The following is a 19052-nucleotide window of genomic DNA, read 5'->3' on the forward strand; positions in this document are numbered from 1 at the left end:
AATGATAAAAAAAAATAAAAAATAAAAATCTCACCTTCAACGTGTACTCGGGATACCAGGAAACACCCTGAGCTTGATCACATGGAAACCAGGCGTACTGAGACACTCCATCAGAGAGGTCAAACACCTTGGACTGGCATGTCTGGCGATAGGAAACATAAACAAACAAAAACAGGAAGTGGAAGCTTTTTAAACTTTTGTAAACGTTCAACGTGTCATTGTTTAGCTGTAGTGATAATCCAAACAAACATGCATGACGCAGAAAAACGATGAAATAATATTTAATAAACACCAGGAACTGAGGAAGACAGAAGGCTTAAATACACCAGGAAGTCAATCAACAGAAACAGGAAACAGGTGTGAACTAATGAGAAACCATGACGACTACTGGAGGACTAGAACTAAGAGCGTTTTCAAACCGGTAGATCGTTTGCTTTGTTCAGTAAAGGGACTTCATTTGTTACAATGTTGCATTTTCTTCTTGGTTTGAGTCAGGCAACATTTCAAAGCGTACCAAAATGTGTTTATGCTAGTCACATGGGAGCAAAACTGTCCTCTTATTGGTAAGAGTTCACCTGTTTACATTTCTCTGCGTCATCCATCAAAATGGATCAAGTTAGCTCTGCGGGCTTATTGTGGCTTTACCTGTAGCTGTTTTCTGCAGAGATACTTTAAAGATGAAACAAACTAATTTAAAACTTGATCTTTAGAATGGAACTGAATCAACACTGAACTGACTTTAGCTGAACAATGACACTATTTTCTTTTAGAGTTGCTGTACAGCTGAAATGAATAGTTTTGGTGCGGATCTGAGCGCGATTGCCGTGTTAATTTACGCTTAAATGAACCAAACGACCAAACACAACACAGAGACAACAAAGACTAAAAATAAACTAGACAGAGAACTAAACATGACCGTGACAAATAGATGGCTTTGTCTTGACAAACTCTTCTTCCTCAAAAACTAAAATTCTGTCATCATTCACTTTAATGCCATTCCAGATGTATATGATTTTCAATTACGAATACCACACAAACCTGCCATTTATTTAATTTTCTAGCAATATGATGTTTTGCTCTCTCTCTCTCTCTCTCTAATATGAAGGGCCAAAGACCACGTTAAGCTTACAGTCTTCAACACGTCTTTTGACTGGTAAGGAGGAAGCGTGTGGCTGGTATCAGTGTTGTTTGTTAGAGACATACTGTAGGTGAATAGCTCTAGAAAACAGTGTCTACCCTAAAATAATCTGCATTGTGTAATGTTTTGAGAATACTGTGAATACAGAGATTTTATCGAACCTCACTTAAAAAAAAGAGCTGTAAACATCATGGCATTAGACAAGGACACCATGTTTCGCCCAATCTCCTGACCATATGAAATATGATACATGTAACTGGAGACACTATGGAAACCGGAAAAATAATGAAGCATCTGACCAAGAGATCTGTTGATGTGTCATGTATGATCTGGTCCCTCAAGGAACAAAGCTATATTGCATTTCCAAGTATTGCAACCGCAGGTGGCACTTTTTCCCCAGAATGCACGGAATGCACTTTTTCCATGTTTGTGCAAAGCAAAAAGCCTTCAAACCAATGGATAAACATCATACGCCAGTGTAATGGAAAGCCTTTGTGGAAAAGATGTGTACTTAATTGTATTGAATGTGCACGTGTAGTTCAATTACTGTTTTTACATTGTGCTTACATTGAAACATACCTGCATGTAATGACATATGTAATTCATTTATTTAATTACACCAATAATTACTAGATACCTATAATTAGGCAATACCTGATTAGTTTTACCTATATTTTTCCCGATATTTAAGCATTTACCCATAATCGGGTATAATCTTTTTATTTATTTTTTTGTTCAAACAGTTTGTTCAGTTCAGTGCTGTTGTTATAATTGTCAAAAACAGAAATAAAACAATAAATAAATATCGGTTTAATATATTATGTAATTTGGTATTGGTATCGGTTATAAAAAAAATATATATAAAAAAAAAACATATCCGTCGATCTCTAATAATTGACCAATCCCCAAACCTGTCCTATCCTTACCAGTATCCCACCTCAATAGCAGAAAAAGTGTTTTGCAATACATCAACACAATAAGTATATAGTAGTTAATGACACCTATTATAAAGGTGAATATAATATTAATGAAATAAAAAGCCACTTAAGTGTACTTAAAGAGAGTGCACTTTCATGACTATGTTTCTTAACACACTTAAGTACACTTTTAAAAAGCACACTATCATAATGTTAATTTAAAAGTTTGAATTTAAAGTACATTTTAAATCACTATGTCTTAATAATCTTTTGCCATACCTTAAACAAGTACACAAGTGTTGATTAACATACTAAATCACATGTTAAGTACTTAAGTGCTGTAGAATGTTATTCAATTGTACATTTAAAGCTAATATAATGTAAATGTACTAAAATGAAATTTCATCTTTATAAATGAATAACTGGCAAATTTACTTAAATACATGACATAACAGTAAAGTATATTTTAGTTTCCCATAAATGTTTGTTGGTACATTTGGCAGTGCATAAGTACAACTGAAGTGGGTGCAAAAAGCGCTCTAAAGTTTGGCAAATTGCATTTTAATATAAATTTAAACTGTAATAAATTTTCATTTAATTGCATTTAACATGCAGTTAAGTGCCCGAAAACATTGCATGCAGTTTGCACTAAAAAGTACTCTTTAAAAAAAAAAAATATGCTAAAGTGTTCTTGTTTTTCACAAGGGAAGGTACAACACTTCAGACTGGCTGGGCTCATCCACGTGTATTTATCATTGGTTTGATGAGATCAGTGGAGTAACTGCTACCTATCAGTGGGTGGTGGAAGTCTCCCTGCGGATGCATAGCAGGCCTGTGACATCACTGTAAAACCACAACGCCACCGCCAGGAAAGGCCCACCAATAGCCCAGCATGAGGGGCTAAATAAACCAATAAAACAAATGATCTACAACTTATTGACTCAAACCACAGGTTACTGGAATGTGAGGACAGGCTGTAAATTATAAAAGGAGCTGGAAAAATCAACACTCATTGCTCGGAGCCGGTTGAGGAAAACCGATCTGAAGAAAAAACTTAATTGAGATCTTTTGTGCAGTGAGGCCGGTCCTGTCAGTGCGGTGGATCACTGACAGCTGCAAAGTTCAACTCGGTGCGGTTTGCCGGGCCAGTCTCTGCGCTGTGATGTAATTGCGGATGTGTTTGTCACCACGTCCCACACCGTGTTATACGGAGCAGGCGACATGCGGAAAAACTGCACTTATTACCCAGCTCCGGGGTCGACCCAGCAACTGGATGTTTCGATGTGGATTTAACTACAAGCAAACAACCTCAAGCGTTCACTCCTGAAAACAAAGTAAGCCTGGGATGGTTTGATAATTGTGTCCAAGAGCTAATGTGTACCAGCTGTGTAGTTTCCCCTAACACCACCTTACTACAGACACATATACACAGAACCACAGCCAAACCCCAAGATTTTGTTTGTAAATCACCACTTAAGATAAAAGGGAAATGGAGAGGAATCATTGGGAGCCACAGGGGGAGGCCGTCTCTCCGCAGACTGCATGGGCAAAACTCGGCAAAAGTTCGGTTAAGGCTACACCGTCAGGTTCCAGTGTACGTTAAAAGGCTCCACATGGGCTCATTGGATTCTTAACAAACGTTCGGGAGGGACATGTTTACGCAGTCTGATCAATCAGTGCATGAACCAGCGTAGAAGCCGCTGCTTACTTCTGTCCTGCTTCCGGCAACTCCACCTCCTTGGCTGGTTACCACAAAAAACAATTAAGGAAAGTCCTAGGGGGAGCTTCGGGCTCGGCTGGAGTCTTGAGCTTGAACCCTCCATCATGTACAGCAAGCTAAATAAATATACCTCTTCTTCATTAAAAATTGCATGAACGTGAACTAGGGGTGGGCAATTTAACGATTTTATGTCGTGATCGATCTTGAAGACGCCCACAATGTACTTTTTTGGCGAGTCATAGAGATTGTGACATCTTTTATGTCCTCATAATAATGCTAAAATACAGCAATGACTGTCTACTGGATGGCTTTGCTGACTGGCCAAATGATATCATGTGTCTCTATCATGTCTTTCATGAGTGATGACGCATTTGAAAAACAATTTAGCATCTGTGGGATGAACCAAATTTTGGTTTCGATTTTGGCTTCCGACGATTATGAAAGCATGATAATCAAGATGAAATGATCATTGTACCACATGCCTTTAAATGCATGTTTCAATGCATGTTTCTTTCCTTTAAAGCAGTGTGCTTTCTCCCCTCCTTAAAAGCCTAAACTTAACATCCAGATCAGTCAAATCATGTAACGTGACTGTCATAAAAATGCAGTCTACTGCGGGACATGCTTTATTTTAAAAAGCGTATTAAAACTGCAAAAGAGACTGATCAGAACACGGAAGAGCAGAGTATACTTGAGGTTTTAGGAATACCTAAACGATCAAATATATGCAGAAATATGTCAAAATGTCTGCCTTGGCAAGTATTTGTATTGGTTATGTCTTGAGTGGATGAACAGTTGGGAAAGAAATCAGATACGTGTCATTATTTTAGATCCATGCATTCGGTCTTAAAGCCTAATAAATCCCTGCTGCTGTCTGTAGCTGCATTTCCATTACCCTTCAAATTGTGCAAATTGAAATTGCGAATTGAAAATACGCCCAATGGGAACACGTCAATTTCGCAAAAACTCCCATTTATCGCAAAAAAAGTTTTTACGCTCGCATGATGTGGTTTTTCAGGCAATTCGAAAAATAAATATTTCGCAAAACTGCACTGGAAGCAGTTTTTGCGCATTTACAGGTCACCTGACGTAGACGACACGGTATGTTTGGACAACATACGAGACAGAGTTCTTTATTAAAATCATAAGACAAAAGAATTACAGGAATAATGGATTCTAAACGTCAAAGAAATGCCACAATCAAGACCTCGAAGCAGATCTGAGGGAAAAACACCCAGAAACACCTCATATGTGCCGCTCACAAGTAGGCTATAATAAGGGTCGTTCCTTACCATTAATGCTGGGAAAACACACATACGTCTCCTTCGATTGATAATAATGGCCAGTGCAGTGGCTGGGATATAGTACAGAAACCTACCAACGTCCATTGCCATGGTTTTTGGAATGATTTTACTTATCGCGAGAGGAAAAAATTCAGTTTTAGTCGCATAACATCGGTTAATGGAAACGCCGTCATGTCGCAATCGTTTCTTGTCGACATTTAGAAGGAAAAATCGCAAAAGTTTTTGACTGAATAACTTTAGTATTTTAATACGAATCAATGTATATTTAATGAATATTTTGACCACTGATTGTTTAATGCAGTACTGCATTTTAAATTGTGCAAATTTTATAGTCAAAGTCCATAGGCTTGTTCCAGTCTGGAAATTCTCAAAATTGGGAAGACCGTGATTCAGATCGTGGAACGTGATTGTTTGTTATAAGATTGTGATATGTAATTTTGGGAAGATGTTCCACCCCTAATGTGAACTAAGCTACTGATTAAGGCCTGCCAAAGTTCACCAGTGTCCATGTTTGCTGCACCAAAAGAGAGCATGTTTTCAACAATCCTTCAGAAAAGATGTGGATATCCAACAGGTGTCCTCTGCAAAGGTAAAACAAAGTGCTCAGTCACCGCAAACCTCAATTCTCAGAGGAACCCACGCTTCTCGGTGCAACAAAAACACATTCAGCTGTGCGGCCTGGCAACAAATCAGCCCCTGGATCACTTGACTAAAGGATTAGTTTGCAGATTTGCAACCAGCTTTGGATTGTTACACTGTCGGTAGTATTTATAAATGAACAACATGCACTCTTGTTCTGTGTTGCCTGGACCCAGATATCCCCATTTACAGCCTTTGCCAGCAAAAGTCCATCGGATGACACGAAATGCATAATTTTGCGTCATCCACCGGACTTTTGACAACTTTTGTTAAAACCACAGATCAAACTTCTGCATGTTTGTATTCCCGCCAATGGACAGTCAGATCAACAAACAGTCGGTTCCAGAATCAAAAGTGCAAAAGTTAAAGTTTTGGGCAAAAAAATGAACAACACAGCCATTTATCTCTGTTTTCTCTAGTCATGTAGCAGTGAGTTTCTACCGCATAGACAGACACATTTTATTAAAGCCCATCTTGCCAGCGGTGAATTCCCCCTTTAACAGTGCGGCTTAAATGAACCAGAAGCTGTTTTTTTTTTTTTTTTTAGGTATTAAGTGTCATTTTGTCTTTGAGCAAAAATGCTTTTTTTTTTTGGAGGGAAAAATCATTTCTTTTGCAAGATCACTCAAAGGAAGAGCATTTCCCTCGATCTGCTACATGGTGATATGCATGAAAAGTGCAACTGAGCAGTTGTTCACGCTAACTATTAAAAAATGAGCCATTTTTGGAGTCACTGTGAACATTTAGAGGCATTTTGTCTTTGTTTTCCAAGCTTAAAGACTTTCAACTCTACTGTTGCAAAAGAACTTTCCTCACACAAACCATTTCAAGGGAAATGAATGTTTCTTATTTGGAATCTATTTGCATATTTGCTTGTTTATTTTCCCTGCCCACATTGGATAAACTTGAACTTGTTTTTCCAGCAAAATTGGGACAAATAAGACGAGGCTTTGCCAACTAGCCAATAAACATCTGCAAGCTATTTATTGAGAGACCTTTGTGAGGTTCAAACCACCATCCCAACATGAGGGAACCCTGCGCAACATTCGCCATGTGGGGTAACATCCTTTGTTAGCCATGCAGCAAGGCTCAAAAATCTGCCACAGAATAAGGGGAATGTGTTGGGAGCGCAACCTCAGCCATATCAACTTCTCCCAGATGGTTTATGACAGCACTGATCTCATAACTGGGACTAGGACTGCGCCGGGTACGGCTTCGTCTAGGGTGTCAGGCCTGAAGCATTGGCTCTTGCCTCTGTGGGCAAACAAGGAAAATGTGTGGTTGGCCAATGGCTTCCCAAGAGCACTCCGTCTGTGAGCTAACTCCACATCACATAAACAGCCCTAGTTCAACAGGCTTCCAAAAACCCTGACATGTTAACAGCCAGCAGTGTAAATGGAGGTTGCCTTTTAAAATCCAGTCTTTAATGGGGAAACCATCTGGAATAATTGAAGCAGGAGAAGACTCAACAGTATATGGCAAATCATTACATTTATGCATCTGGCAGACACTTTTATCCGTCGCATTTAATGTATGCATTCTATCATTACATGCATTCCCTGGGAATCGAACCGACGACCTTGGCATTCCCAGCGCCATGCTCTACTGGTTGAGCTACAGGAATCAATGGCGCCTTTTTTAGTTGCACAGAGATGACTGCACAAAGTTATCTTGCCACATTGCAGCAATCAAAGCATTGCTGAAGACGATTAGTGACCCAACAAGAAATGGGCGTGACTCATCTGACCCTCCCACCTTGCAAGACCTTGCCAGCGTTTTGCGGTAGAGTCTGTTCACACGCAGACTCCAGCAGCACAATGCTCTCCTGTATGCCGTCATTACGCCCCCAGGGCAATGGAGTTTGCGTCAGCGCTCGTTGAGGAACATGGGGCGCCTTAGGGATCAGCTGGCTGCATTATGTGACCTCGCTATGCTAACATGTGCTTACTTACTGTTAACTGGTGAATTCCCTCCGGACCAGCGTCAGCTAAAAGCAGAATCCTAATGGTGCCACTACATGAACAAGATGTTCTGTTTAAGCATTATTACAGCGGAGTCCCATTTGTGCTTGGCCAGGTGTATGAAGTACCTCAAATGATCCCGGTTGCAGTTTGCCCAGGAGACAGGTAAAATTAGGAGCAGGTAATTATTTAAATAATTCAGCAGTAATTCCGATGCTCGATTAGCTGGTGTGTGTAACAACCCGAAGACTTTCTTCCTATGCTTTCAAACACACACTGTTGTATTTAGGAAACCATGTTCTATATATAAAAGCAACTGCAAACACTTGCCAAATTATAATCGTTTTTACGTCATTGTGGTAACAAAATACAAGCACACACATTGCATGCATTCTATTATATTATTATGCAAAATAGGGATGTGCCCGAAGCTGAATACCCTATTCAGAGAGGCACGAATAATGCCATCAAAATGATAAATGATAAATGGAAAAATAAATTGAGTTCAAATCGAATGAACGCATTGTTATCTCTTATTAATGTGCATGTTTTTAGAAATCTGAACTTGTCGAGAGTTACAGTAAACGAAGATACTGAGATACTACAATGATGCATTTTTATGATGATGTTTAGAAAGCTTTATTTAACGTCAAGAGTTTAATAAAAAATTAAATAATAATTATATATGTATATATAAAATGGTTTTTTTGTGTGTGTGTGTGTGTTAACACATCTAATGTTGGTATATTAAAGATATACAGTATATATTTATTTAAACATGTCTATACATTAATAATCTTAATTTTTAAATATTGCTTTACAATTCAAAATGTGCCAATTGGAGTAATTACAGATATTGGAATAATTACAGCTATTGTCCAAAAAGTCTACTCAGGAAATACTGTCCGAAATAAAATATTTACAAGCTCAGATTATGAATATCGAAGAGTAATTGTTAATCCAAGGGGTGAAACCCGAAACAAGATAACTACTTTAATTGAAACTCATTCTCATAATTTACGCTTCCTCTGCACTCGTGATGTAGAAGACAGATCACTGAATCTCTGTGATTAATTGGTATTAAATGTTAATTAGAGTTCAAATGGATGAAAATGGGCTAGAGTTACTGTATATGACCTAAATCAAGAGCATCTCTTCCAGGCCACACAGAAGAAAAGGCGTTGTGTTCTCTCTTGTTGTAAGACACACAGACGGTCTTTAAAATGTCAGGTGGGGGGTGGGGGGGGGGGGGGTGGGGGGGGGGGGGGGGGGGCAGAGACATTACAGTGTGTAAGTCTTCAGATGTGGCTTTCAGTGAATAAAAATGACCTAAAGATTTTGGTTTGTTCTTTCTGGCAAATAGACACAGACTCTTCCTCTCCTTCTCTCGTCTTCTGAAAACATCCCAGCAGATCCCTATCGGCTACGCTCCTTTCCCTACAGGACTGAACGGGCCCTTGAAGGTATACGGGACATGTCAGAACCCTTTCTGAAGGAGAGGACACAACAAACAGCCGAAGAAAACAAAACAACACAAGCATTTCAAAGTATTGAAGGCTCTTTAAACAGCCCTGGCCGATGCGCCTTGGGTTGTGTTGACTTCAGGCCGCACTACAGACGGCAGATGGCACTCTAAGAGATGAGGAAAAAGCCATGTGTGCTTCATGTTCAGGAGTATCGACCCACGGAAACATGTTCAGAATGTATTCTACTTATTGGAAAAATGGTTAATTTCTTGGATAATTTAGGAAACAGCCATTCCTCAGCAAAACTTTACGCTGTGTGTTCTTGGAAGGAAACAGGCCGGGACTGTTTGACACCGAGGTCGGCGTGTAATTTCACAGACATCTTTATGGTCCACTCAGCTATGGAGATTTTATCTCCAGTCTTACGGAAGGAACTGAGGCAAGTATTTGTGGCAAGCCAATGTTCTTACATGAAAAGGACCATCTTTTGCACACGATATTCCAAAAGGCCCAATTTTGCAGAAAAAACAGCTCACAATCGACCACATGCCTTATTGTTTACTTGACTGTTCATACATCATTTTTTTATGCGAGTTTAGTATGAAATATGATCCATCAGGCTTTTGAGGGAGGTTTATTTGTTCATCTCTCAATCATCATTGTATTGCATTGCATTATATGTTTTGCCCTCCATAATCAAAAATAAACAGTAAGATGACATTTCAATGCTTAGTTTTATGATCGATCCTGTTTAGTTTTTATTGTGGAGGGCAAAACATATAATGCAATGCAATGATGACTGAGAGATGAACGCTCCCCAAAAGCCTGATGGATCATATTTGATACTCAACAAAAACACACATGGAAAATATATAATATGTTGCGTAAAGGTCAAGTAAACTTTTCCATTTAAAGAAAAAAGGATTTCATATGTCAGGCTTTACAGAGTTAAAAGTCTTGAATAGTTTTAGAACAAGACCATTTTCTTCACATTAATATACTGTATTTAATACATTCATGCATGATAGAATATAAGAAATTATGAATGGTGTAGATTTTAGGGTATTGGGTGTCTTTTTTGTGAGCGACATGTATCAGATAGCAGGTGAAAAGACTGTGGCTCGTCCATGAATGTTCAAAGAATCTAAAGATAATTCAAACTGACCCCAATTTATAACAACAAATCGACCATTCGATGTCAATGAGAATTGTTCATTTGCGCAACCGCTGGCAATGCAAAGTCGAGCAAAAGTCCAGCAAGCATACTGCTCCCAATAAGTGACAAAATAACGCCAACATTTTCCTATTTACATGTTGTGATTTGTATAGTCACAGCGTGTACGAATAACAAGGTCATATGAGACTCAGCCATCTTCTAACCGTATACATACTGGGAACTATATTCTCAGAAGGCGAAGCACTGCTACTTGGGCGGAGTGATTTACTCCAACTCTGAGCGAACTCTCTGCTCCTCACCACGGGGCTTCTCAGGCGCTGCGAGCAAATCCCTCCGCCCAAGTAGCAGTGCTTCGCCTTCTGAGAATATAGTTCCCAGTATGTGTACGGTTAGAAGATGGCTGTGTCTCATGTGACCTTGTTATTTGTACACACTGTGACTATACACATCACAACATGTAAATAGGAAAATGTTGGTGTTATTTTGTCACTTATTGGGAGCAGTATGCTAGCTGGAGCCGTTTACCTCCAGTCTTTGTGCTAAGCTAGGCTAGCGGTGGGTGCGTCAGACAGAGTTATGGCACGCACGGAGATGAGAAGGGTGTGTGTGGACTCATCTAACTCTGGGGGATACGGTGAATAAGCTAAAGTCCCAAAAAGTCGGCGTGTTCCTTTAAGGCTGAATCTAGGTGGACACAAACCTTAGTAATAGCAGGATATCCTGCAGCCACGTCGGCTGGGCAGTACAGCCTATCTTCATGGGACACTTCCACTGTGGTGGCCCACTGGTCCAGAAAACCATTCGGTGTATACAGACCACAGTCCTTCACTCCCGTCTCCCGCTCGAAGTCTTCACAGACGCCGTCCCCGTCATAATAGTAACACATGCTCGGCTCATCTGCACACACACACACACAAACACGTGTACATATTCATGTTTCAGAAAGACAGGTTTGTCATGTTAGCATCAAACAAACACTAAATTTACTGTACATTTAAACAAAAATATTTATGGGAAAAGTACAGTAATATGACGAGTGAATAAAGCCTGAACTTAAGAAAGTCTTCTCTTGTTTTCCGTGTGCAGATTGAAAACCCCTGTCCTCACAGTTACATATTCATCATCCGAATAATAATTAGAGGAAATAAAGATCACAGCGGTATATGCTGCAAACTAGTGACATTTATACATTTGTTCTTTCAGCAGATCAATCACATGACATTTTTATTTAAGGTGATTAGTTTTGTATGTAGTTTTAATATAATTTCCAATTATTCATACCAATATGGATTAGATTTAAGTTATTTTCACACTATGATTCTGTACACAAAGTCTGGTTCCTCTCTCTCTCTCTCTCTCTCTCTCTCTCTCTCTCTCTCTCTCTCTCTCTCTCGCTAACAAATGGCAAACACAATTTTTGTGTGTAGTGTTTATCATCTGAGATAATTTGGCAGTAATCTTCAACAGCTGTTATTGCAAGGGGTTTTGTGTGTGAAAAAAAAACCAAAAAAAAAACATAATCCGTTAAATACCATTGTCCCTCCAACATTATATTGCATATAGTCAAATTTAATGTGTGATCATATGACTAAACACAATATACTGATATCGATATATCCCATCAATATTCATTATTTTAATGGCTTTCAAATGTAAGGATATCATGATATACTTGTTACTATACTCAAGTTCTTATGGGCCAGGCTAAAATGCACCACTCAACTCTATCCATCAACATCTGAAAAAGGTACACTGCAAAAAATGCTTTTCTTACTTAGGATTTTTGTCTTGTTTCCAGTCCAAATATCAAAAAAAATTCTTAAATCAAGATGCATTTACTAAAGTAGTTATGTTTGATTAAATAAATCAAAATGAAGTGAATTTTTGCTTAAAACAAGCAAAATGATCTGTCCATGGGGTAAGAAAAATAATCTTGTTTCTGTTTGAATTAAGATTATTTTTCTTACCCCATGGACAGATCATTTTGCTTGTTTTCGCTTGCTTGTTCATTTTGCCCCGGAAAACAAGACATAATATCTTATCTAATTTTACTTATCTAGTAAATGCATCTTGATTTAAGAATTTTTTGATATTTGGACTGGAAACAAGACAAAAATACTAAGTAAAAGCATTGTTTGCAGTGTATCCTGTTTTAAACTACAAGTACCATTAAAATTAGTTGGATTTAATAATGTTTCATAAAATGAAGAAAAATTTAAATTAAAAGTTAAGTCTACTGCACTACGTGAGTATATTGCTTTAAATGAAATTCATGCAAAACGATATTACGCTGCTGCTTCTTTCCGCAACACAAAGATCAGTGAGTGTCGCTAAAAGCATGTTCAGTGTTATTCGAAACAGAAAGTGAATCTGTCAGTGTTTTATTATGTTGGATGTTATACGCATCACAGCAGTTCAGAAATTGAAAGTCCGGTGAGAGCACAAAAAAGTGAATGCTTAACGCGTTTAAAAATAACGTTCCACCTACACATACCCGATCAAGAGCAAATGTGAGATAAAAATGCATTAGCCGAAGCAGGCATGCCATTTTAACTTGCTTCTACGAGTCTTTGAGCTCTTTTATCGTGACTCGTGTTTCACAGACTCGTGTTTCCCGAGCGCTTCACATCACGAGTGTATCAGGTGAGCTTCAGAGCGAGTTTACTACAGAAGAAAAGACACACATATGGAGCTGCTTACATGATGCAAACAGCAAAATATATAAGTTTACAACCAGGTTTGGTGCTTCTACATCAGTGTTATTCACTTATCATTTCCCTCTGATATTAGAGGTAAGTTAGGGTTAGGTTTAGGAGTATGTATAGGGTTAGGACTAAATTTTCAGACAGGAATGCTGTTCCAGGATCAACAAAATATGGAACATGTCCTACTTGGCAAAATCGCGGTGACTGTAGGCCTATAGGTGAGACAGTTTTGTTCAAATGTAGGTAGAGACGGTGGTGATTTTGTGTATAAGTCAATTGAAAATATGTGATGATCTATTCAAGTTTACTACTAAGACTTGAAAACATACCACGTGTGTAAATCAAGCAAAAATCATTAAAAACTTAGGCTATATATATATATATTGTAAATCCTGTGAATTCTGTGCCCAACTGTAGCTTTATTACCATATCATGTTTAATTAAAAAAGTTTTTAATTTATAATATACTATATATAATTTACTAAAACTACATAGCTTTGTTTATTTCATTTAGTTTTGTAACCATGAGAATGTATTTGTATTCTAGTTTCCATCTTCCTTTTAGCTTTGGCTAACTCTAATGTCCTTGTTTGTGTTCTTATAACGCACACGAGATCGCTGGATATCATTAGGCAGTGAATTACACACCCACACCAGCCAATGATGAGTGAATTCAACAAATAAATATTTCTACTAGCTATGAAACTCTATTTTGCATTTTGAGACAAACAAAAAGAGGTCATTTTGTTACACTTACAGCATCATGTCATAGAAGAAAATGAAAGTGGACTCACTTAAAAAAATCAACATGTGTGCCGGCACATGGAGCTGTAAAGAATGGCAACAGATGTTTTATTTAGCAGGCTTTAATTTCTGATCTGAAACGCTCACGTAATTTACAAGAGTCAGAGTCAGATTGTCCATCTCAAATACTATTTAAATCCATGATGCTGCAGGTCCTAATAAAGTTACCGGCCAATTGACCCTTTGCAGGGAGTTTGATTGACAGGCGATCTGACCAATCATAATCCGCCGAATCCGCCATTTTTTACCGACAAAGCAGTCAGGAGAGTTAGTAGATTAACGTTGGAGGATTTGAACTTGAAAAACGAGTGTACTGACGTCTTTCCGCGGTTAAAACAACATTCCTTCTTATGTTCATTCATGTTTATTTGATGCTATAAACGAACTAGAAGGAAGAGATGATCAGTTCACGAGCAGCTTTAACTGATCGATCTGTCAGACACATTAATGAGCCACAAAACGGTATTTATTGTTTAAATTTATTTACAAAATGATCAAATTTGAAAGTTGAGACTTTGTTTCATATCAAAAGTAAGCTGGTCTGTCCTGTCTGTCAGCGTGTTGTCAGTGTCCTCTCTGCTCTGCAATGTATTTTTCACTGCGTGAGAACCAAGCGGCAACATTCTAATCTGAAAAATGAAGCCTACCCGGAAGTGCGAAAAACTGCAATACATTGAAAATCCGCTAGGGGCAGGTCCCAAAAGGGAGCAAATGTCCATAGCCCCCATGTTAAAATGTCCGTTTTCACAGCATAAATTCATGTTTTTACAGGTTGGTCCCATGGACTTTTATTGTATTTTTCGATAGGTTCCGAGTGCCTGACAACTGTGAGGGGGGTGAATTTTTTTCTAACTCGTTAGTTTAGATAGTATTTAGATATAAAATGTATGACAAATAAGGGCGTGGTTAACTTTGATTGACAGCTGATAACAAGCATAGGCTGCACCAAGGAGAATGACAACATAAGCGCCATTTTTTTACACAGTTGAAATATAATACTACTGTTTCTGTATCATGAAATGTAGTTTTAAGAGATTTTCAGGCGAGAATGTAGTTGTTTAAAGCTCAAATCTGTGGTTTATTTAAAGATTTATGAAAATTTTATCCAGTTGTGAGATCCAGCGATGACCGGGCGCTCGGCGCTCATGTACCCCGCCTGGAACAGCCTTTCCTCGGCTAGTCCTTCTGACGTTTGCCGCTGACTCTGGTGTCTCTGTAGTGGTTAAACATGAGATATAATTTGTCTTGTGTATATCTAACGGGCGATCTTTGGTCTCGTGAATCTATAATTTGTTCCCTGGCCAATCGTTCTGGCTGAGGGCTAAGTTAAGTTTCATAACTTTATAAGCTATTTAACTTTACCGTTGTATGGTTAGACTAGAGAGCTGACTTTGTATGTTTGACTGAATTGTTTGCTTTATTTGTATAGCTTCTTGTACCTTTTACTTATACTTTTATAATGGCTAATATTGATAAAACTGAAATTTAACAAAAAGAGACTGGGTTGAGTTTTGTCATTTTAAATGTTAATACAACGAAGATGATCTGTAATGTTGTTTACTGCAAAATCTGTTGTTTAGTACAAATGCACATATTGCCTGGACCATATTAAAATGTTTAATGTTTTTATATTATATTTAAAACGAAAAGAGGCAGGTGTGTTTTATATTTTGTTTTGTTATAAATAGGCAAACGTTATATGCAGTGAATATAATCACGCGTTGCCTGAACCACATTTGTGTGGCTATAATGTTTAAGATTTCTTTAAATGAAAACGAAAAGAGTTAGTATGGTGTTTTATAACATATTTCGTTGCCTAAAATATACACAGAGATAACCGGAGTAGCAGAGCGAGCTGAGTGACGCGCGCTGCGTCCTTTACCCATATATGGATTGGCCAGAAGGTGGGCGGGGTTAGGATTTCCCAAGATTTTCCAAGATGGCGCCGCCCATACCCCCCATAAATGGCTTCAAAACCGTTCTTCAGAAAGTCTATGGGTGACGTCACAGACGCTTTGTCCATATTTTTTACAGTCTATGGTGAGAACATGTGTGGCGTGAGAGAGGCGTGGCTTGTCGGACATAGCAACAGTAACTAAAGGGGGTGGGTCATTGCGAACGATCAATTGCAGAGTATTTTCTCAGATTTGCCACTGACGGGTGTTAATTTTGGATCTACGCTGCCGTCAGAATCCGAGCAGATGAAGGCATCTTGGCAAACAAGATGTTGCTCAAACATTGGTTTCAGATGTGCCTTCATGCCTTCCTACCACCGAAGGCAGCATTCTTCAGCTTTCGGATCCATCATGGTTTTCCAGACAGGAGAGCTGTTGAGTTTTGGGATATCTGGGATGAGTTTCCCAGGCCCTGGAGCCGCTGTTCCTCATTCAAGTGTTTTAGCCGTTCCTCCTCTGTTCGTCTCTCACTATTTCACATTCTCCAATCACATTTTCTCTCCCACATTGTGTCTCCATCCACTCCTACTCTGTCTGTCTGGCAGTTTCTCAACAAACTGAATATTAGTGGTGCAAATAAAACGAATTATAAAAACAGTGCATAATACACCAAGAAAGAGAACATTTCAAAAAATGTAAAGAAATTAACCATTTTAAAACTAATTTAAACAATTTAATGGCAACACTGGTTAACATGAACAAACAATAACAACACTTCAACACTAAAGCATTAATGTTAATTTCTACATTTACTAATACATTATTAAAATGTTCGCTGTCTGTATTGCTCATTGTAATTCAAAGTGCATCTATTTTAAAGGCTTCTAATTTTGTTTTGGAGGTCTCCTATATTAGATGTACATGCATCATGCATGCAACACTTTAATTTTCTCATAATATACATTGCAGCTTAAGCTCTTTTCTCACAGTGTCTGAAACGTTTCGATGAAGGATTTGGTTTATTTTTTTCTGAGAACCTGCTCTGCTCTGATTGGTCAGACGGCCCAGGCTGATGTGATTGGTCGGCTCCTTACAGCGTGTGTCGGAAACCAAACGCCCATTACCAAATCTTAATTTTGCTTTTGATACATGCGAACAGTTTTACTGTATCAATTCGAGCCCGAGTCCTCATCCTTCAGAAGTGCATCAAAGTGGATTTGCTTTGTCAGCAGAAAACAGCGTCTTCTCGACATGTACAACACGAACCAAACTCTTCCAGTCTCAGATAAACTACAGTGTTTCAGGGTCAAAGTTGATGTTGTCCACTGGCAATGAAGAGCACGGACTGGCATTATGCAGATTTAAGCAGGAATTAAGACTGAAATTACTTACGACTCGTTTCACGCCGTTCAGAATCGCTTCTTTCTTTTGAGAGACAATAACTCCATTTATCTGCACTTTGATCTTTGCACATTCACAAACAACTATATTACACACTTAATCAAAGTTAATATCAAAAAAAAAAAAAAAAAATGGGAGCACTTTAAACAATGGGAACTTATTGTAAAGTGTTACTCAATTAAACAAGCAGTGTCAGTTGAGCACATAATTGAGAACAATTTACTTCTGTACAGAATAAGACGGAGACAAAAATAGTGATAATGAGCATATATTTAGTGATAAAGGGATATCTGTCTGTCTGTCTCTCAGTGTAAGGGTTTCCAGCAAGGAGGACGGAGGCATGCCGTGCCAAGTTGGCCCGAGCCTTCACATAAATTCCAGAGCTCCCCTTTGCTCAGCTCTGCTGATGTTGAAACGAGGGGCTGCAGAGGGGGACAAACACACACACACACACACGCCTAGCGTTCACGTGGCCTCACGCACAGCCACATGCACGTTTGTGCCACACCGTACCCGCAATATCGTTATATTCCTCAGATACAATGAGACGAGCAATTTACTGTCTCTGGACAACCTAATTCAAACACAATACTGAGATAAGGAAAACCAAACACTATCTTTTGGTTCAGCGGAATCCAGCTAAAAAAACAATCAGTTGCACAGTCAGAAAGACAAACGGTTCATTCATGATGGTGCCTGATGGTTCCACACAAAAACAAATATCTCAAGCTGCCACACAGATGTGGCTCCTGCAGCAAATGTAGAAATAAACTCTCGGACAAAAACGTGCAATGCCTGATATTCGGAAAATGGTGCTTGTCTATCACTAGCAGTCTACAAAGAGGAATCACGTTTTAAAATAAGTCCCCTTTGCTCACCAAGGTTGCATTTATTTGATCAAAAAAAATACAGTAAAAACAGGAATATTGTGCAATATTATTACAATTTGAAAATGACTGTTGCCTTTTTAATATATTTTAAAATGTAATTTATTCCTGTGATCAAAGCTGAATTTTCAGCATCGTTACTCCAGTCTTCAGTGTCACACGATTGCTGCTCAATAAACATTTCTGAATGTTGCCTCATATTTTTGTAGAAAAAATTTCAAAAGAAATAGAAAATTCTATTGAAAATAGACAAATAGAAAATTAAAAAGAACAACTTTTATTTTACATTTTCATGTCTTTACAGTCACTTTTGGTCAGTTGAATGCATGCTTTCTAAATAAAAGTATTAATTTCTTTTAAAAAAATCCTACTTAAGGGGAGAGACCCCAGATGAATAGAATAATAATAATAATAATAATAATAATAATAATAGATATCAGCATGAAACTTGCCCAGTTGATTACTGACATTAAGACAAATATCTTTTGTATTACAAGTTTTTAGAATATTTAAGTTTAAATATGCAAATTAGGTATTATCTCATTAAATATGTGCTAATTTGCATATATTTCCAGAAGAGAAATCTGAACATTGGATAAAGCCAGATTCACAATTCCTGTTTCATTTTGTTGACATATTAGCGTCAAAGGTTTTTACAGAGGGGATTTTGGATATCTCTTTTTATCACTCCATTAATCATAAAAACTGTATCTGTATCTGTAACTGTAACACAATATCTTATCAAAGCATTAGCAACAACAATACAAACCACCTAAAAAACATCAAAACTTATAACAGCATTTATGGCCTTCAACTGAACAGTCAAAAACTGTCAAAAACACACACAAACAGAATCACGTTGTCAGAAATTGACATCAGCCAATGAGATTTCGCTTTAAGAGTTAAATGCCCCATTGTACTTTCACGATTGGTTGCTGATAAAAAGGAAATGGCCACATTTGGATCCGACAACATTGTACAGGAGAGAGAGAGCTTTCCGCCAGTATATGTGAGACAGCGATCGCGGAGCGGCATGTT

At 38.2% G+C, this 19052-nt stretch overlaps 1 protein-coding gene across 1 annotated transcript in view; it reads right to left on the reverse strand.

Moving 5' to 3' along the window:
* pappaa (pregnancy-associated plasma protein A, pappalysin 1a) overlaps nucleotides 1–19052 on the reverse strand; it is a 99355-nt gene that overhangs the window by 42189 nt on the left and 38114 nt on the right. The window contains exons 11-12 of the mRNA XM_079872091.1: nucleotides 11023–11219; nucleotides 35–142 (exon numbers count right to left, since the gene is read on the reverse strand). Coding sequence (XP_079728217.1) covers nucleotides 35–142; nucleotides 11023–11219 — 305 coding nt within the window. The remainder of the gene's footprint in view (nucleotides 1–34; nucleotides 143–11022; nucleotides 11220–19052) is intronic.

Source organism: Squalius cephalus (assembly GCF_949319135.1).
Source record: "Squalius cephalus genome assembly, chromosome: 5".
NCBI classification, from domain to species: Eukaryota; Metazoa; Chordata; class Actinopteri; order Cypriniformes; family Leuciscidae; genus Squalius; species Squalius cephalus.